The sequence below is a fragment of the Coturnix japonica genome, chromosome 5 (assembly GCF_001577835.2).
Source record: "Coturnix japonica isolate 7356 chromosome 5, Coturnix japonica 2.1, whole genome shotgun sequence".
Lineage (NCBI taxonomy): Eukaryota > Metazoa > Chordata > Aves > Galliformes > Phasianidae > Coturnix > Coturnix japonica.
The window spans coordinates 46,152,738-46,174,159 of NC_029520.1; the positions used below are offsets into that span (position 1 = coordinate 46,152,738).

The 21,422-nt window shown below is 39.9% G+C and overlaps 1 protein-coding gene across 1 annotated transcript in view; it reads left to right on the forward strand.

Moving 5' to 3' along the window:
• The window catches only part of KIF26A (kinesin family member 26A), a 65,012-nt gene that overhangs the window by 26,074 nt on the left and 17,516 nt on the right, over positions 1 to 21,422 (forward strand). Inside the window, exon 4 of the mRNA XM_015865662.2 lies at positions 11,382 to 11,565. Coding sequence (XP_015721148.1) covers positions 11,382 to 11,565 — 184 coding nt within the window. The remainder of the gene's footprint in view (positions 1 to 11,381; positions 11,566 to 21,422) is intronic.

Here is a 21,422-nt window from a genome sequence, read left to right on the forward strand (position 1 = left end):
ATGTTTCAGGGGGTGCCTAATGCGTAATTCCCATTTTTCCCTCAATGAATCTCTCTTCAGAATCTGGTGGGCTGGAGCAGCCTGATCTCTGCAGTGTTGTCCACTACTGGATACTGGAAGTGTGAAAACCTTCCTGGATGCCTATTTGATGCTGTATGGTTTCAGGTTGGATATTAGGAAAAATTCACTCTCCAGGAGAGTGGTCAGGCACTGGCACAGGATGCCCAGGGAGATGGTGGTGGCAGATAATGGATGTGGATGTGATACTTAGGGACACGGTTTAATAGGAAATATTGGTGGTAGATGAACAGTTGGACTAGATGATCTTAGAGTTCTTTTCTATCCTTAATGATTGTATGGTTCTAGGAAGCCCTCGTGTAGATGGAGATGGAGTGAGTGACACTGGATGGCTTGCCTGGTCCTGCTGGTGCTATGCCACGACTGCTGGAATGTGGTTGCTAGCAGTCCCTGGTGTGTAAATGTGACCTGCATATAGCCCAGTGCTATGCAGGGACAGGAGTTGAGGCAGGGTGTGTAGCATTGTGTAGTATCTTGTATCATCTTTAGGCAGTTTAAGCTTTCCTAGTTGCTGTGGCAGCATAATAGTGCCTATAATTAAGGACAAACAAAGAAGTGCATGCCTTAGGTATATCCTGTTTAGCTTTTGCACATAAGGAGGATAAATGAGAAGATAAGACTGAATTTAGTAGGCTTTGTGCAGAGCAGTGTGTTTAAGAGTGAGACATCATTACTGGTATCATTACTAATACTGCATCATACCATACGCTTATAAAGCACTATGTAAATTAAGCCAGGTTCCCTGCTATGAAGAGCTCGTCTGTGAAGACTGTGAGACTGATGGGAAGACAGCTGGGGACACAGAGCTGTGGTTCAGCAAAAAGAGGAGGTAAAGAAGCCAAAGTAGTTGAGAAGAAAGGGAACAATGGAGTTTTGGATATCGGCACTTCAGAGTTTATCAGTTCTGAAAGCGTGAAGAATATCTCAGAGGTCAGCAGGGAACTGGCTGAGAAACTGGGATTGTGTTGACTAGATGAAGTAGTGCTGGGCACCTAAAGGTCCATTGCTTTGGCAAATGAAGCTCCAAGGTTTGGGAAACAAGTGTTCATGATTCAGACCGGGGAGGGATTGTGCAAGACATCAGTATAAGGGAAACGTTTGGGAGGATGGGCCACAGGGGAGGAGGGTTAGCTTTGCTGGAGGAGGCAGAATAAAGCAAGGAGGGAGTCTGGTGCCAGCTAGAATAGCAGGATATATAAGAAGGAAGAGACAAAGTGAAAGAGAGGAAGAATGAATTTAGTGAGGTGAATACATCGTAATAGAGAGGATGTTCTAGGTCTTTACTCTTTCATAGCAGAAGCTGAATGAAGGCACAACAGAACACTTGTAGTGCTTTGTGCTGGCTAATTGCCTTTAATGATCTTCTTCATGTGAGGCTGTCCTTGGAAAAGGCTGATTTTTTTATTTGTGAGCCCCCGAGTACCTTGATGGGATAGATAATACAGGAGGTTTTGGAGCATTGGAGGCAGCCTCCTTAGGAGATGAAATGACTTTCTGAGCTGCTTTAGGTGACTGTGTGCAGGCAGTATTGTGGTATTGGATTTGCTCTGTGTTCTGAGATGTTCGTGATGCCCAGGAGGAAGAACAAAGCAGAATAACTTGAAACAGATGTGTTCACAATGATAAGACAGAATTGGTGCCTTCAGAATTGCCAAAGTTTGAATTTATAGAGACACAAGTGATTGATGGAATGTGAATGTGTGTGGGGTAAATGGTGAACGGTTATAAACTAGTGAAAAGCCTGAAGCATTTATAGATGATCTGGCTGGAGTCATACAGATACTTCTTATTTTCTTCTCTCTCTGACCCTCTGCTTTCCTGAATTTAATATTTTATCCTCTAATTTAGGGTTTTTTTCACATGATCCTATCTGTATTTTCTCATTCATCCATAGCTGCATGTACCTCCTTATGCAGTTCACCTGAACATGCCCCTTGTCAAGAGGAACATATCTCCCACCTCACCCACCCCAGCCCTTTCCCTCTGCCTGCTTTTTTGCCTCCTTGGCTCCTGAACATCAGTGTCTGTTCTGACCCCATTAATTGGGACTTCTCAGCTTGGAGGCTGTGGCAGCTGCACTGGTAGTTTCGTTGCAGGAGGAATGAGGCATTCCATTGGTAAAATGATAACGGCAACTTTCCTGCGGGGCTGTAATTTGACAGTTTGCACCTGTCTCACAACTTTATTGCTGTCTTTCAGGCTCTTTCAATAACATACTTAACTATTTTAATGCTTTATATTAAGGCATGACAGACAAAGCAATTGAAATAGTCAAATCAGACTGATAATAGAGCACTTGGCTCTCATGGGTGATTTGCAGTCACTCTGACACTCAGTTTACTGAGAGTTGCATGCAGTTTGCAGGGTGTGTGCATTTTCAGCTGACACTGGCTGTGTTCTGAGCTTGACTGCTTTGCTTGCTTGTGCTACTGGCAAAATGAGACGCTTCACATTATCATTTATAACAAAAATGAAATGTCATAGCAAAATAAAGCACCAACACTACAATTGCAGAGCTTGACCTACTGCAAGATTGCAAAACTCCCTCATCCTTCCTGTTGGATGATGGAGGGTATTTCCAAGCATAAGGTTTTGCAACTGCATCATGATAACCCCTACTATCAATGCAGCTCGAGGGATGAAAGGTTAAAGCACAGCCCTATTGCAAAGGACTTAGGGATGATGGGGGTGGCAAGCTGGACATGAGCTGGAAGCGTGCCCTTGCAGCCCAAAAAGCCATCTGTATCCTGGGCTGCATCAGAAGCATGGCCAGCAGGGTGGGGGAGCGGATCCTGCCCTCTGCTTTGTACTGTGAGACTTTGCCTGGAGTCCTGTGTCCTGTTGTGGAGCTCTCAGTACTGGAGCGATATGGACCTGTTGGAGCTGGCCTTGAGGGGGGATGCAAAAATGATCCAGGGGATGAAACATCTCCCCTGCAAGGACAGGCTGGAAAAGCTGGGGCTGTTCGTTGTGGAGAAGGCTCTGGGGAGAGCTGAGAGCTTTTCAGTATCTAAAGAGGGGCTGTAAGAAAGAAGGGGATAGACTCTTTAGCAGGGTCTATTCTGATACAACGAGGAAAATGGTTTCAAACTAAAAGGGGAAATTTAGACCGGATATAAGGAAAACATTTTTATGATAAGGGTGGTGATGCACTGGAACAAGTTGCCCAGAGAGGTGGTGGATGTCCCATCCCTGGAGACAGCCAAGGTCAGGCTGAGCAGGGCTCTGAGCATCTGATGGAGCTGTGTGTGTCCCTGCTCAGTGCAGGGGGGTTGGAGTAAATGGCCTTTAAATGTTCCTTCCAACTCAAACAATTCTGTGATGATTTTGTAATGATTCTTTTGTCATAACCCTTCCAAGCTTAACCCAGTACCTTTCTCAGCATTAGTTAGTGCTTCTCTGCCCATCACTCTTGGTTTGCTTCACTTATTAAGAAGCAGTGCCCTGTGGAGTTTTGAATATAAGGAAATGAATCAGTGGAAGTTAATCAGCATAAAATGAATCTTATCTAAAAGTTATTAGGGAAGCTAGTTGAAGTCCAGGTCAAGGTTTAAAATATTCCTTGATAATGAATCAGGAGTTCCTTATTTCTCCTGAAGTTTGAAGTTAGTGTCTTTCAGTCAGGAAAAGTCAGATTTATCTGCAACAATGTGAAAACATGAGTCAGATATTTTCCTGCTAAATGCTGTTTTAAATGGTGCTGCAACTTTAGCCTGCCATAGCTCTAAGGAGTATTGCTTCAGAACCGATGTCATTTAAACAAACCACAGGTACACTGGCTTTAAGAATCTTGCATGTTTCTCCTTTGCTTAAAAATACTCATTGTATGGGCACAAGACTTTGTAATATATGTTTGCCTAACCCTGTGCTTCAGATATCCCCCATGTTAGCCATGCCCTGCATTTTCTCTCTCATCCTTTGCAATCACAGATGTGCCTGTTCCTTCCTGGGAGCAGCCTGAATGAGCAGAATGTTTTTGCTTTTCATACCAGACTGTTTTTGATGAATAGCATGGTGTGCAATAGTCTTTGTAACAAAAATAATGTATTGCCTGATAAGTCATTTTGATGCTGGCTTCCTTCTGTATGTTGGGAGCTGGAATCGCAGAGCAAAATGTTAGATGATCTATTGAAGTAATTACTTTAATAATGAATGGCTAGTTAGCACGGCTGTTTCTGTTTCATTACTTTTTAGTTTTAAAAGTGGCTTTGTTACTTTTTCTTGATGGAATACAAATGAGACTAAAATTTAGTTTTTCTCAACCTCTTTTAAGAGTCTGTGTCATGCTGACAAATAAATCCAACTGTTTTTGCCTAAGGTGTGTGCTTAGATTGATGTGGTTCTGCCTGCTTTAGCTCAGTTAGTTCATGAAACAGAGCGAGACAACACCGCTGGCAGTCAGGTAGCCGTGTTTTCAATATGGAGCTATCTATGTTGTGTGCGACCCAGAAACTGGCATATTTCTATATTAGGTGTTGACAGTCTTGCTTACATAAAGATTAACCTACACGGGTTTTCAGCAGTTTGTCATATGGCACAACTATAAACAGTGAGCACAGAAGTACAGCAGTGTGTGCAACTGTTCCCACTTTGTTTAACATCATTAGTGAGCAGAGCTGGAAATGGGACGTGGCAGGCTGCGGTGCCTAGCTGCTACCCTGGTGTGTATATAAATAAGTCAGTTCCAGATCTTCGGTCCTGGCTGCTGAAGCAACATTCCTTGGCCAGAAAAGTGTCTTAAATCTGCATACTGAGAAGAATGTTGATCTGACATCACTCATAACAATTTTGTAGCAGTCGCTTCAGAAACCGCTGTTTTGGGAGTAATGTTTAAGTAGTAACGTACGGTTAAGCAGACATATCAGCTCTTGGGTCTGTACACTGTGGGAAAGCTCTTCTGGTGTCAGCTGTTAAAATAAACTCTGCAGGTTTATTTTAACCTGTCATCTTGGAGAGGCCTTTCTGAGTTTGGCACAGAATGGCTCTGTCTGGTCTTCTTGCAAGGTGTCTGAATTCAGGTGTATCTCGCCTATTGTACACCTGTCCACCAGGCCTTCATTCTGTACTTGGTGAAGATGTGAACTGAGTAGGAGGAGGGCAACAAGGGTGATCAGAAATCAAGGAAACTTGGTCTTTAAGAAGAGGTTGAAAGAACTGGGACTGTTTTTGTGTGGAAAGGAGAAGGTTGAGGGATGCTCAGCCTTCATTTTGGAATGTTTTAGAATTATATGTTTTTTCTATTGAAATTTATTTCTGTCGCCCATTATAAAAATGCCATTGTTTGAGGTTGTGCATTGTGATCCAAATTATTTATTTGTTGAGGAAGGTGAGCTAGTGAAATAAGGAACATTTATTGTTCTTCCTGGCAGTGTGTCTTGACAGCGCTGCTGGGATGGCTAAGCAAACAAAGGTTTGGTGCTGTACGTGTATAATGATGCTGCAGTGAGGAAAGTTAGCATATGCTCCTGAAACTAAGTATGCATCACAGAAACCCGTGAATGTTGTTCCATGGGGAAGAACAGGACATAATCTCAGAATGTAATTCATACTTCATAAGAGATGCCTTGGGCAAAATTTATTGCAAAAATACAGATGGTGACTTTTTTTTTCCTCCCAAACCTCGGCTGACAGATTTAGGCATTCCCAGCTTTCTGTTCAAAATTGGCTCTTTCTGAACCAGTTTTATTTTCCTCATTAAATGGTGCTGGTGGAACCTGATACCTTGCTTATTTCTGCTTGTTCTGTATGGCGTTTTGGGCAGCAACTGTATATTGTTTCATTGTGCTGTCTTTCTAATTTTAGAACCACAAATCAAACAGCAATAGAAATAATAAAAGTGATAATGCCAACCAAGTTTGTTCTGGTAATTGCGGAAGGCTCAGGACATAATGCTGGAGGGTGTATTGTAGGACATCCGTCTATTTGTTGTCTCTGTTGACGAGTAATTAAGGAAACAATAACTGGAACTGCAGATACAATGACAGACTGGGACTTTCCCACTGCTTCCATTCGAGTTGGTTTGCAGTGGGAAAGGCTTGGGTTATGTGATGCGGGGTGATGACTGTGCTTGGCTGGGAGCTAAGAAAGTTCAGAAGGATCCTTCTTAAGGGTATAGAGTGATACCCAGGGTAAACCTGCATTCAGAATTCTGCAACCTTTGCAGAAGGTTCACAATCTGGATAAAGCTGAGACTTGAGATATCTGTCAAGGTCTGCTGAGTGGACTTTTAAGTAAATTCCAAAGCTCAGGATATTTGAGACATGGACCATGCACTTCTTTGGCCATGACTTGCTTGGTAAAACCCTAAGAAATTTCACAATCTGAATGACAGTGATAAGGCTGGCTAAAGATGCTAAAATTGTGTTAATACATAATGGCTCGTGCTGAAATGAATGTGAAGAAGTTTTCTTTTATTATTTTATCAGTGGAGCTTAATCTGACTTGTGTGGGTTTGTCTGCAAAACCAGCTTGTCAAATTAAGTCCTCTGCATCTGTCTCACTTGACTCATTTCTAGTATGTGTTCCAGACTATATTTTGCATCACTTTTCCTTGTGAAGCTTAGTAAATGTTAGGATAACACTTTGTAGAATTTTGTAATTTTGCATCATTATAAAAGCTTAAATTCTAGCTTTCTGTTTCATGGAGAAATTATACCTAGATGGAACACTGTTCTTTAGGGATTTAAATTGTGCTGTTTACTTTCACAGCTATAATGTGCAGAACGTGTGTAGTGAATGTAATGTAGGAGCAGCTTGCAGTGCATTAGAGTATCTGAAATGTCATGCTAACTACATAAAAAGAATATAAAATTTAAAAAAATTGTATTTATTTTACTGGGCAGGCTTTGTAGCTGCCATTGCTGCACACATATTCCCTAGATGCTGAGAATTTTGTAATTGATCTGGCTGTGCTTTTCCTCACTGGTCTCATCCATGCATGGCAGAAAAATCCAGTAATCTGTAAATTGTGTTGGAGGGGAAAGAACAGGTTAGAGACTGTCCCTTGTCATTTAATATTTGAATGCTCCTGCATGTGCCATATATTAGTTTTATTTTCTACTGTGACACCTAGCTATGAGAAAAGAACTCTCCAGAGCATCTTAAAAGACATCTTCTATTAGCGATGGAAAGAGTTAAGCAAAATGCAAACAATAGATCTCACAGCTAGAAGTAAAAATAATATATGCATGGGTCTCTGAAGCATTAATTGGAACAGAGGCATAATAGTGGAGCTTAGCTTCCCTTGAAAGAATGCTCTGTAGATGAGCTATTGAAGTAGAATGGGGAAAACCAAAGGTAGCTGAGTGTATGTGAGTGTCAAAGTTGCAAAGAAATACTTGGAAAATACCCTGAAAAAACAAATTAGTCTAACACTTAAGTTTTGCACTGTATTCTTTAGAAGTTATAATTTTTCCTATGGCAAAAAAAGTATTTGATACTGTAGAAGACCGGGCAGTCTACCATGGCAATGAAGATGAATTTAAGAGCCTTGTCTGAGAGATTAAAATTGAGGAAAAGGTGCAAATTGAGAGGAAATAGGCAAAGCACATACAGAAAGTGGTTTGGTATGATCCCAGCTTCAGCCTTTGTGGTGGTGGACAAAAAGGGCACGGTTTTAGAGGCTGGCCTTGTCTGTTGTCACGGGGCAAATTCTACCGGAGAAAGAGAATGCTGGAGGAAAAACAGGACTGGAAGCTCAGGTGTAAATTTAGTAATGGGTTATTGAAAAAGGACTTCAGGAAATCCAGTATTTTCATGCATCTTGGAAGTGGTCTGTGAGTACATGTTCTCATGAATTTTACTGAAGTGAGGAGTTTTGTGTAGTTGGATTTTGTTTCATTTGATTGGGCCCGCATCCAAACCAACGCGGCCTGTGTTTTGGTCTAATGAGTACTTGGCTTGGTTACCACCAAGTATGTTTCGGTGTTGTAAGAAGTGCAGAAGGATTGATGAGCCCTTTTGTGGTTCTCCTTGCCTGGACCAGTCCAGGGGCCCAAGCCCATCATATGAAGGCTGCTGCCCAGCTGGATTTTTTTAGCAGTTAAAGAACTGTGCTGTTAGTAAGAGCTGAGGCTGACAGCTACTTACATTTGTATTCAAAATCTAGAATTGGTTATATTTTGTTTTCCCAATTGCTCAATTCTTAACTCCTTACATATTCCCCTTTAGAGAGAAAAGAAAACAAACCGACCCAGCAAATTGTTTGATACTGCTTGTGCAAGATGTCTGTGATGTTCCTATTCCAGAAATAACCTCATTTTGATGTCAAGTAAACACAGAGAGGTTACAATTAAACTTTGTGCACTGCTACCTGAGATGAGATAAGCTTGGATATATCATTATTAGTGTGGTTGGCCTGTTGCCTGTCAAAGCACCGATTATTTTCTTCAACAACTACTCCAGTTCCTCTGCTTTCTCAGTTTCCTGTTATCCTACATGGACATCTGCAGTCCCTTTGCCAAATTTCTCAGCACATCGCGATCCTTCAAACTCATAGGAAAAGGAGTTATCAGCAATCTAGCAGTTAATTGCTTTAGCTAGCATATGGCGCCATACTTTGAACTGTGAAAGTGCGTGAAGTCTGGATACGGCAAGGAGTAAATCAGTTTGAAAGGATGTCTGTCTTGGGGAAGTTAAGATAAATTTTAGTGGGTTTGGTGTCTTCTACTGCTTCTTGTAATGGTCCAAAACTGTGTTACTGGACAATGTTGAGAGATGTTATACTTAAATAAGGCTGATTTTTCCGTTTATATGTTTATATGCTGCTTAGCGTGGCCTTTTTGGGTGCATTTACTGGTCATTAGTACTTTGTTAGGTGCCTGAATAAACAACTACTGAGCAAATTTGTTCTTTGTATCCCATTCTCTTTCACGTATTTTTCCCAGAGGAGCTCCTTCAGCCAGCTAAACTGAAGGAATAATTATTTCATCAGGATGTAATGCATATCTTGATTCCACTTTGAAGACATTCTCTTGAGGAGGTTTTATCATTTTAACAAGGGATCATAGCATGTAAACAAGGAAATAAATGCTACCTTTCATATTAATCAACAAGATGATTAAATAATAACCAGAACTGTTAATTGGTACTTGGAGAGGGAGGGTAATTACTATCTTGACTTCCACCTGAGAGCACAAATGGGTAGATAGACTTTTCTGCACAATAAAGCTGTGTATTTAGGAGGCATTACAGTTTTAGTGTGCAGCTGCAACCTCAGTGAAATTGTGCAACTGTTTGCCTGGTGTCCTGTTTCAGGCATATGTTTCCACACTGAAAGAGATATTACCAAGAGTTTTGGGGTTTAGGCAGTTAAATCAGTTCTCATTGCCACTGAAAACCTGAAGTTCTATGTAAACTCATGCTTGCAGTGTTTTCCTTCACCATGGGATGCAGTTCCTGCTGGTCTCAGGGTGCAGTGGGAGTCAAAAGCTGTTTCTTTGCTCAAGAATCCAGCTTGTTTCTCACAAGATGGTGGATTTTGACTCCCTGTGAGTTTGGAACTATGGTCTTTTCATCACATGACTCTTTGTTTTCTTCTAAATATTACAGTGTTTTTAGATGGAGAAAGCACACAGGGTGTCTTCAACTCAGATGTTGGGCAATGTAGAACATTGAATTGGGAAGTCTGGAGATGTGTAATTCTTGTTCTTAGATGCATAATCCTGACCCAAGTGAGTAATTTTGATGCTTGGGCACAGCTGGTTGTTTGCCCTGCAGCTTGCTTGATGCTGACGGTAGTGTTGCTGGAAGAGACTGTGCAGCCCTCCTGCTCTCAGTGTTCTGTTTCACTCCTGACCTACTGTAAACAGAAGCAAAGGAAGAATTTCCTTCACAAGTCAGCTTACTAAGATGATGGAACCTGGGGCTGAATCATCCCTAGATTCATGGAAAAGTCAGAGGTCTCGTTTTACCCTGAGTTGAGCATAGCACTGCCTTAGTTTTTCTATGTATGTTGCTTATAATACTTCAGAGATACTGATGCCAGCTCATTCTCGCTGGAGAGCACTTTGAGATCCTGGCCTGAAAGTCACGATGAAAGTATAAAGTAGCTGTTGTATAAAGAGACTTCTTGTGGTCATATGCTTGTAAACATATGCTCGTAAACCAAAGTGACAGGCCTTTATATCACAAGCATGCACCAGAATAGTGCTTTGCTACCCCTGTACTGATACTGTTGGTATCAGTACTGACCACTACCAACAGAAGTAGCAACAGAAGTACTGTCAGTAGCGTGGGCTCGGATCACTCACACATACTGCTAGTGTAACACTTCGTGCCTTTGCAGGCTTAGCAGTCATTCAAAGTTATAATAAAAGATAGCATGTTGGATTCTTTTATGATAGGCATCTGAAGGCTGTCTATCTGCAGGCAGTCTTAAGGTTCATCACACATATTCAAGTGGCGAAACGCTTCTTGGCTTTGGCAGAGCTGAGATTTCACCCTCACAGCCACAGCCAGTTATCTGCCGTGTACTCACTTATGCAGATACATGTTCTACATCACTCTATAGGCTGTTTTTTCCCATGCAGGTTTTGATGTAGAATTGAGTTTCTGGTTTTTTTTGCTATACTGTTTGGTGTTGCTGGTGGGGAATAGCATAAAAACTGATATTGTTGCTATTCTTAATCACAAGGAAGAATGTTACAGTTTTAATTTTATGTTTTAATTTTTCCTCCGTCTTTTATGTTTTGAAATTCTGCATTTCAAAAGCAGGATCATTATCATTTTAAACATTAAAGAATGTTTCTATAATAGCTTTCCGTTTTAAAATGGAAGAATGGAATTGAGGAGGAAGAAACCAATCTTTCTTGAAGGAAATTTTCTGTTATCTGAGGATTTTCAGTGCAGCCAACAAGATAGGATCTAGGCTTAGCTGACTTGAAGTGTCATTCTGTGTCTTGAGTAACTTCTAGTGTACAAAGCATTGCTTCCATAATGTTATCACCAGAAAAGTCCATCTGGTTCTTACGGTGACAAGGGGATTATTTCAACTTTTTATTACATCAGTGAAATTTTAAGCGTTTTAGGGTTCAGCTGTCAAGCTGTCGGGGGGAGGAGAGGAAAGTTAGGTTGTAACTGAAACTCTACTAAGGGAGAAATTAACTGAATACTTCACTCTTAATTTTTCTATCCATGTTTCCTTTTATTAGTCCCCCGATGTTTTGTCCTTGTTGAATCAGATTAGAAAGCAATGATTTGATTTGTTAAAACACACAGTGATGACAATGAACATCTGTTTGTCTGGTCAAGACTGCCATTAACACCTAGTAACATTGTCATTTCTTACTATTACTTTTATACAGAGCAGCACAGAAGCTTAACCTGTCTTCGAAGAGAAAGAAATATCATCCACCCCTGCCACACACACACGACTACTCTGTCTATGCTACTAACTTTAGTGGCATCCTACAGCTCTGTCCTCCCCCAGCACCACCATGCCTTCTGAGAGCTGTGTCCAAAATCAAGGACAACCCTGGCATTGGAAAGGTAACTTTGGATTTCAGTTTTGTTTTAAATAGTTGTCCAGATGAGCTTTAATGGGGCTGGAAGCTTTCAGCCTAGGATATGGTTGGATAGGCTCAAGGGAATGGTTTTGGGTGAGAGAGGTACACGCATCTGTCTGAATATGCCTGAGAGCTGTTATCATTTGTTGACTTTGGAAAATGTGTGCATCCTCAGAGCAGACTCAGTGCATAAATTTTGGCTATGCTGAAACCAGTTAACATCACTGATGACAATACTGACAGAGGTTATTTTGTTCTTTCCTCTCTTAAAGCAAGGGACAGAATTTCCTTTGACTTCTTTGGTCCAAAACCAGTGCAACATACAGGTGTCACCTTTGGCAGAAGCAGTCTCTTTGTTACCAGCAAGGCTCAGGCTCAGCTGCTGATGTTGTTTACAGTGAGTAAAGGAGATAGACAATTGGTTTTCTTCTGCTTCACATGTCAGTATAAACCAGGAGCAATTTTGTTGAGATCAAATAGCTAGAGAGAAATAGATGTGTCTCCTGCTTGGGAAATCTATCACCTTTCAAACTGTAAATTCTGTCCTAATTTTATTTAAAATTAATTAAAATGCAACCTAATTACTTAGAGCTTTATTCATATTTGTAACAGTTTAATCACCTCCATGACAATCTGAACGATTATTTACATAAGTTACAAGCAATTGGTGTTTGAAGATAGAATTGAAATACTTAATGTGCATAAGAAAGCACGGATATGCACCTTGACTAACCATAGAAATCAGCATTAACATAAAGAGATTCAGCCTAAATTCTTATAACTGATGTACTGTGACTCTCAGAGAATACTCTGTGTTCTCTTAAGCTGGTAAGTTTGTGATAACCCCAATTACTGCTCTGTTTTCTATTTATCTTCAAGCAGGTGGAAATGTGTACATGAAAATGTGATTTCTGCTCCTATTTTTAAAATGTGTTATAAAAATGATATGGTATGAAATGGTGGAATGCAGCAAATGTGACGCAGTAGAGATTCTGAGGTGGAAGAAGAGTTTGGTCAAGGAACATCCATTCTGTGCTTATGTTTTAGCAGAGCCCATTAGAGCCTTCCTAAGCTGAGCACTTAGCTGTGGCATGAGGAGCGATGTGTAGCATTGCATTTCTGAGGCTCTTGGGTGTAGGAAGACCTTTAAAGTGTGCTTACATCTCCCTGTGCTGACAGCTCAAAGAACTGTCTCTGTACCTCACCACACTTATGCCTACAGCTGCGTGTAGCCTTTCTCTTACACTTTGAGGGTGGTCAGTGGAGCTTATCAGCATGACTTGTGCCTTGCAGAAAACTCTGGTTTAGCTGACGTCTTCAAACAGATCAGCAAAGTCTAAACATCAAGTGAACGATCCCAGATGGTAGGAAATCATGCCTTAGGTTATGTGGTCTACCAGCCTTTTTAATCAGGGAGCAGAGAAAATGTCTTTCAAAGGGCTAGCAGTATGCAGCGGATCAAAGTGGGACCCACAGACCAGGGCTGTGCCCACCTGCTAAACTGCATGAGCTTCTCCAGCATGGAATATATATATATATGTTCTTTGCCGATGGAAAAGGTAGATAGACCACATGATCCAGGGCATATATATAGATAGAGAAAGCATGCTGGCAGTGTGGCTTGTATTTCTGTCTTGTCTAGAAGGTTGCACCAAAGAACTCTCAGATTTTATGGATCAACAAGCTGGTGTTTGACCCTCAGGTATCTCAGCTGTGTAGGCTGTTGGCTGAAAATATTATTGCAAGTACTGTTTGTTCGGGCCCAAGATTCCAGCTGTGGACTTTTCATCATGTACTTGACCAACATTTGGAAAGCCCTTGTGCTGTGCTGGGAATAAGAACTCTCTGCTGATAGCATCATTCACATGTGAGTTAAGACTGAAGAGTATCAAAGTGGTGATGGGGTGTGCTGTTTCCTAGTTTTAATGCTCCTCAAAAACTAAGGTGATAAGGCATCTTCTCTAACCCATGGTTTAAAATGTGCAATACATCTTAAAACCACTTCTGCTATTCATTGTTTTTGCAACTTTATAAATAATAACTAAACAATGTAGGTGTTTTTTTTTGTTGTTGTTGTTTTTCTAAAAGCAAACCAAAATCCAGCAGAAATGAAATATTGCTTATTCTAATTCTTAGATGTTATGGACTAAGAAAAAAATCAGTCCTACATAGAACATTCAGTTCTTTAGCACTGAATGCTGAGTTTCACCTTCTCTGAGCAATGCCAAGTCACTTTTGTTAACATTTAGTTCATTGGTGTAGTGGTTACATTCTCTGTTTTATTTTCCTCTTAATCTGCTAGTCAAGATTTATCCATCCTAGCATCTCCTTACGGTAACTCACTTTAAGTATCATTGCAACTGAGAGAGCAATTGGCAAATGCTGGCAGATGTACTGTGATCCTGTTACCTTTCGGTCCCTTCTCTTCTAACAGCTTTTCACTTTGCACTCCTCCTGGTTCTCTTCTTCCTCATGCTTTTCTTGCAGCCTGTCCAATAGTAAGTACAAGATAACACGTGGATAGAAGAAATGTTGGATTCTGGAGTCAGTCTCTCCTACTGCAGTTTCTGTGGCTGGTTTTTTCTTTGGTTTGTGTGACTGCTTCCAGGTCAGCAGTGCGCCTGGCCCTATTATTGTGCAATTACAGTGGGGTAGGCGGCTGTTGAGGCAATTTTTTTCCTTTTTCATCTCCCCACATGCTGCTGCGTTGTCTTTCATGGTTATTTTTGATGTGGAGGACTGCTTTCTTGGTGGTATCTGCTATGTGGGTGAGAATGTAGCAGTATTGATGGCTGCCTTACTTAACCTTACTAACCTGAGAATGACCCCTTTAGGACCAGTCTTTCTCTTTGCAAGGGGCTGATTCTTGAGGACAGATACCTTGACAAGTTTTAATGTCCCTCTTGTTGCATGGCTTCTTCAAGACTGACAGGTTACGGTACAGCAATACAACTTTTAGTGTTGTGAAGGGGCTGAAGAGATAACATTTAAGGAGAAATGTGTATGTTATGTGAGAATGAAAAATGTAGAAACAAACTGGAAACCCATCAAGTGTCAGTGATCGATCAGTGGAGCAGCATAGTTCTCCATAAAAAGTTGAAGTGGTGAATGATAGGTCAACTATGGGGGAATACTGTTTATGTGAAGAGGGAGTTAGTGAACAAGGCCAGGAACCTGCACAGAGTACCTGTTAATCTGTTCTGACACATGCTAGTCAGTTTCATTTTTGTTGTAATTCTCTTGAAAGCTTACAGCAAAATACTTGTTTAAGTCAATGTTGAAACATTTAACAATGTCCATTATGATTGGCTTTCTATATTCCCCAGCTGTAGTAATTTTTAACTACTCCCTCCACCCCTGTTCAAGATTATCAGATATTCAGTGCAATGCATTTAGATAGTATATAGGAAGAGAACATAGAAAATACAATGTCACTTTGGAGGTAGAAGAGAAAAATGGGCTCCAAAGGGAGCCTGGAAGCTTAGCAAGCCTGATTCTCAGGCTTGGCAACCAGGCAAAGTTGTTGAAACAGTAATAAAGATCAAAATTAGCAAAGAGGGATTAATATGATACAGTAGAAATCAGTTGATGGGACTTTTATGGGCAGAATACAGATGTTAGAGCTGTACAGAAGAGTCAGCAAGCATTTGAATGGGGTGATCTGGTTGATTGAGTGGACTTCTGGTTTTGCAAAAGCTTTTGACAAATGCCCTGACCTAGATTTCTCAGGAAACCCTATGCCATCGTGTATTCTCTAGTGGTGTAATAGCTGATAGGAAACAAAAGGTTAGATTCAGCACTGGAGCAAAGTTAAGCACAGTGTCAAATGGAGGTCCATGCTATGTGCTGTCTTCCTAAATGATTTGTGTAAGGTGGTGAAGCTACCTGTTCAGGCTAGCCAAAGCCACTGACTGTGAGACCTTGTGAAAGGATCTCGTCATGCTGAGATTACTGGGAGATTAAAGAGACAGATGAACTTTAAATATTAACTAACACAAGGAAATATATATAGGAAAAAACAACTCTAACTCTGGATGCACAAATGCTAAATTGTAAATAAATCAATCATGACTGTAACATGTTTTACTAGCCATCATGGAAATTACAGTGTTATTTTTGTTATCATGAATCTGAGCTTCTGAAGAAATGCTGTATTGACTGTTCAGGAGGCAAGAATAAGCATCTTCAGTTGTAAGGGGGTCTCTGAAAATGCAATATAAATACATGATCCTCTTCATGCTCATCATGTTTGAACAGCCAGTCACTGTTTTTCCTTAATAACTTTCTTCCTTGATGTATTAACTTATAAGAAATGTAATAAAGGATGGTAAGAACTAAGAAAACATAATGATTTTTCCTACTCCCCCTGTATGCATCTCTAAAGGACCCTCTCAGAGGTGAACAGTTCCTATTGCTGGATCTAAGACCACTGTATGCAGAAACAATAACGGTGTGCACTGATGACAGCACAGGCTTGGACCTAAACCTCTGGAGAAAATAAAAGGCATCAACAAACATTAGCATCTGTACTTGGAATTTTAAGTTCCTTATTTGATTTTCAATTTCAGAGCTGCCCTACCATGAATATTTGCTTAACTTAGCTGTAGCCAAAGCACAAATTCAGTGGAGATATTCCCTATGCATTAGGTCCTTTTCACTTGGTTTCAAAGATAAACAAACTAGTAAGAGTTATTTTGAACTGGAGTGGAGGGTGGTTGAACTTAAGGGACTCAGTGAACTGAGCGTCAGCTCAGCAAAGAAGATAACTGTGTACTGTCAGAACTGTCAGAGGGGAAAGTGAGAAGACTGTATGGCCTGTTCTTGCACTTGAACACAAAATAATAAAAATAAAATAATAATAATCTAAAGTTGTAAATCTGTCCAAGACGTGTTTTATATGATCAACAATTATCAAACTCCCATACACAAAGGGAAGTCCCATTATCGATATAAGCTAAATGTAAATGGAGTTTTGCTCACTACCAATAGATGTTACAATACAAATTTCATACCTTTCACTTGAATGTGCCAAAAACATCAGAGTCCGAATCATTTAGCTAAATCCTGCTTAAAAGGCAATGATCCAATACACCATGATCCTTGTAACTGAATCATTTTTGTGGTCTCTCTGGGTGTTATTAAATTTAATGTCAGAATAGTAGGAAAGACGTCTGAAAGCCATTTAATATTGTCACTGGAAAGAAGTTAGATTGTGCTCGATTTCTGACATTAATGTGCTACTTAAGGTAATTTATCATATTGTGGTATTAAAAAAGACATCTTTTTTATAGTGGCTGCTGCGTAGCATTCTAATTTGCTATTTTTCTTCAGCATGGTAGGAAGCCTTTTTCATGCAAAATGTTTTTTTTTTTCCGGAGTTCTATTCAACTCATTCTTTATAATACCGCATCACTTACAACAGCAACTGTAAGTGCTTGTCTCTTTCAAGGATCCTTTCTCTTTTTGTATGTTAGAATGACAGGAGCCTTCTATGAGAGACAATAGACGGGGAGCATTTATAGAGAACCTGAATTGTATATACCTGTCCAACAGACATGTCTGACTTATCGGTCTCCATTTATGTTTTTTAGACATCTACTTTCTTTTATGCTTTACCAAGCCAAAGCTTATGTACTGCTAATATGATTTACTGATCATGCAGGGTTTTCTCAAGTGTGCTGTATGTCCCATTCACTAGTTCTTACGATGGTTTGATGATGGATAACAAATAGGTACTTAATTTTGTCATCTTTATTGCTGCTTGTTTCCTAATGACTAGAGTGTTATTTCTGATATAAATCACATATCATACTAAGTACTCTTCAATCCACACATGTAGCCCTCTATAGTAAAAAGTACTTACCTCCCTGCTGAAATGCACTGAACTACTTCAACAAAAATGTCAAAGTTTAGATTAAAATATACAATTTCTTCCATTTTGTTTTTACCTTTTAAAAATAAAATAATTTTCTTCATGTCTCCTGGGAGTGGAGAATCAATTTTTCTTTAATGGAGAACAATACAGATGTGATTTTTTTTCTTTCTTTAAAGGTTCTCCCAGGGGAGCTAAAGGGTCTATGCTAGCATAGCAATTTTGCATATAAATTTACCATCCATTGGTAGTGGCAGTATGTGAAAGGCTTGTAAGAACTACCAATTTAGCAAGGGTTATATATCTGTCAGTTACAATTAAATCCATGAAAAATATTGGCTCTGAACTAAGACTTTTCTAATTTGATTTAGACTGTAGTGGAGAAACAAGTGATTTCATTGGAAAATGGCCTTTATTCAACGGAATGTGAATTCTTTGTAATTTCTTGCTGAGAAATCTTAATTCAGAATGGTGGATGAAGTCTAAACATAGTTATTTAATTAACCTGCCGTTATACGTCATTTTGTGAGCATTGGATAAGATTGTCTTCCTGGCTGCATGATGCCTGTCAAAGATGTGTGTTTCCAGGGAATATTTAGTGTCCATTCAAATCTGATGTAATGACATTTATTGCTAAAGACCAAATTGCTTGTTCATTTAGGGATTACGATACTGTCACAGTGTAGAATACAATTGGCATTCTTAGAATGGAATTCCAGTATAGTGCCAGCACTTTCCCAGATTACAGAGAGATAAAGTCAGAGAGCTTATTTTAGCAAAAAAAAGAAGAAGAAGAAGAAAAGGCTTGAGCCCATGTATTTTAAAATCTGACATGCTTTTAATACATTCCTTCTTGTTTGGTTTGATTTGAAACTTAACTGTATAAGCATCAAATGCTAACAAAGCATCACCATAAACACATGAATGCTGCACATCCATTGATTTCAAAGGAAGCACCATATGTTACAGTTATACCTCTGTTAACATACTTGGCTGGGTCAGGGTCTTAATTTCCTCAGCATTCAAAATGCCATGGAGTATGGTAATTACTTGGTGAATTAGTAGAGCTTTTTCTGCCTACATGTCTGCCCTAAATTAAGCTCTGTAGATTATTTGGCATCCTTTCCTTCATTGAAAGATGATCAACTTTATTATATATGGTGGTTTTTTTTGTAAACATCCTCTGAGACAATATTGTAGAAGTCTGGTATTATTGGGGATGGAATCCAAATACTATATTTCTTTGTTTCAAGTGTGATAATCCTTCCCTTTTCTCTGGTCTCAATGTTGATAGTCCTTCCCCCTTCCTTGATTACAGGGTAATAATCAATGTGAACCTGGCTGTCTCAGTCTCTTGGCTGTTCCTGTCTAAAACTGTGTAGGTTTGTGTCATTCTCTCTGCTATCACTGGCTCTTTTCTCTTAAAAAATCAGCCTTGGATGTGATGTCTTCTGAGATGACGGTTGCCTCACTGGTCTTTGAGGAGTTACATGTTCACTGATGCGTGGCTTTGCTGTATTTCCATTCAGTTCAGCATACCCAAAATACCTAGGATATATTAAAAAAGACTGCTAGCTTGCCTCTGGTCATCAGTCCCACATTCATGTCTTACTGTCAGAGAGTTGCCTTGAAATTTGGTTTTCACAGTTTTTTGGCCTGTCTTTTGCTTTTCCCAAACTTGCTTTTTGACACTGACATATCCTTGATGTTTTGTGTTATCTTGACCTGTCCTGCAGCCAGCCTGTTACTTAGGTTGCTGTCACTTCCTCATCCTGCTCTCTTAACAGCATCTGTTACATTGTATGAAGGGAAGTCTGGAGGTCACCAGCCCACATGAAGCGGATATGTGGTGTTGGTGCTCCTGGAGGTCTCAGCATGGGACCAATGTGAGGAGGAGGGAAAAGGTCTCTCCTGGTGGCCATTAGGTGTGAAATGGGGTAGACAGTAGTGATGGCCTTTAGAGGAGAAAGGGTGATGCCAGCCAGGATATATGTTTCATTTCTGAGGAGATTCAGTGTTGTATTTAACAATGCAGAATTGTTAAATATTTATCTATCTTTAACTTTCAAAATGGTCAAAAGTGTCAAAGTCTAGAACTTCGGCTTAGGGCTTCGGCAGATTACTGATATTTGTGTGTTTAACAGGATCTGTGGTTGTCTAGTGGTCTCATCAGATGTTTCTAAAACTATATGGGTCTTAGCCATGGCCATTGTACCTCACATAAGGGCTTTTTTTCCTCCGTATGTCACTACAAACAATTTTTTTTTTCTTCTCCATAAATCTGCCTTTTGTCACCTTGTCTCACTTAAAATTATTTATATATGCGTAAAACAGTGTTACGATGTTTGTTTTTATGCTTCAGTATCCATCTACTGGGTTTTTCCCCATGGCTGGAGAAAGGGAATTCTGGTTTGCAGGTGTGTGTTTTCAGAACAGTAACTCCCAAAGTATGAAAATAAAGAACTTAATAAAGGCCTTGCTTGTTATCAATCTTTCTCCTATTATTGCTAGTGACAGTTTATGTTATATCACTGTTGTCTTGAGTAGATGGACTTGTGACCTTATGCCACCCATTCCCAGGGCTTTTCCAAATTCTGTGCTCATTTTTTTATTTATCCTTTAGTAGCATATTCACGATGTTTGCCATCTTCCCAAATGCTTTTGATTTGAATAGAATTTCCTTCAGCACTTCTGCTGACCTCCTAGTTCCTGTGGAAACATAAATTTGGAAATTCCAATTGGGTGTTAACCCCAGTTTACAAAACCCACGGGATTAGGTAGTTACTGAGTCTCTTAACAGCATTCGATATCTCACTGAATGCATATGTAAGAAATTCTTGCATCGTTTATGATTATAAACTTTTACCTGTTATTTATTTTATTCCTCCTCATGTAGTTTCTTTGCTTCATGCAAGTGTTACCAGCAGCTGGTACTGCTGCAGTTGGGTCTCTGCATCAGAAGTGGCCATACTGCTGAACATCTGCCAACAGAGGATGTAATCCTGAGTGGGCCTGAAATTAATGCTATTGCATTTAATTCTTGTCATTAATTTCATAAGCCATCCCCAACCACCCCCCTAGATTTGAGTGCAGTGCAAATACTGCCTGTGCTCTCTAGTTACATTTCTCTTGGAAACTTTTCACTGTAAAGATGAATATGAGCATTGAAGGTTGTTAGGAGTTGGAATCTGATCATTATAGGAACAGATTTTGGTATCTTTCTGCTGGTCTCAAAAAGCTGATTTGACACGCACGGTTTTTCTGGGACTGAAGCCATCTTTTTATTAGAGGGAGGAACACGCTGATAGAGGAAACTTGCTGTTTGGGTTAGGAGGAAACCAGTTTTCCTCTTATCCAATCTCTGGCTGCTATAATCTAATAGTAAGTGTGAGAGAGAAAAGAAAGCACTGTTTAGGGAAGTTATTTGAAAATAGCGTATATTTTAAAATTATTTTTAATCAAGTGACCCTGAGGTGGGGATTTGTGTTTTCTTTAATACATATATATACACACGTATATATGCATTTCTCTTTTTCCTTAGGGTGGTTATTTTCTGGATGTTTCAGTTGCATGTCAAGGTTGAGCTAAGAGGCTAATACACAGAACTGCCTCCATGGAGCTTTTATAAGGAATCAGCCTTGAGTCTGTCACTCCTGATGCACTTTGCTTTTGAAACAGCTGTTTCATTTGTTCTGAGGTTCAATTATTTTCCTGCACTGCATTTTTATATTTATATCAGTATAAAAGGGACAGTATTTTCATATTCACAACAGTGTAAAAGTGGAAGGAAAAGAAGAGGGGTTTGCTTGAGCGAATAGGTGGAAGAGTTTGCTGCTGCCTTTGGTGGAGCCTCTGGCAGTGCTTACTGGAGGGGTCAATTGTTTCTTAAACTCTTTGTTAGGAAAAAAAAATGTTGGGGGAAGAAGCTTTTATAGCTGCTTTCTGAGAATACTTTGTGATGACACTCA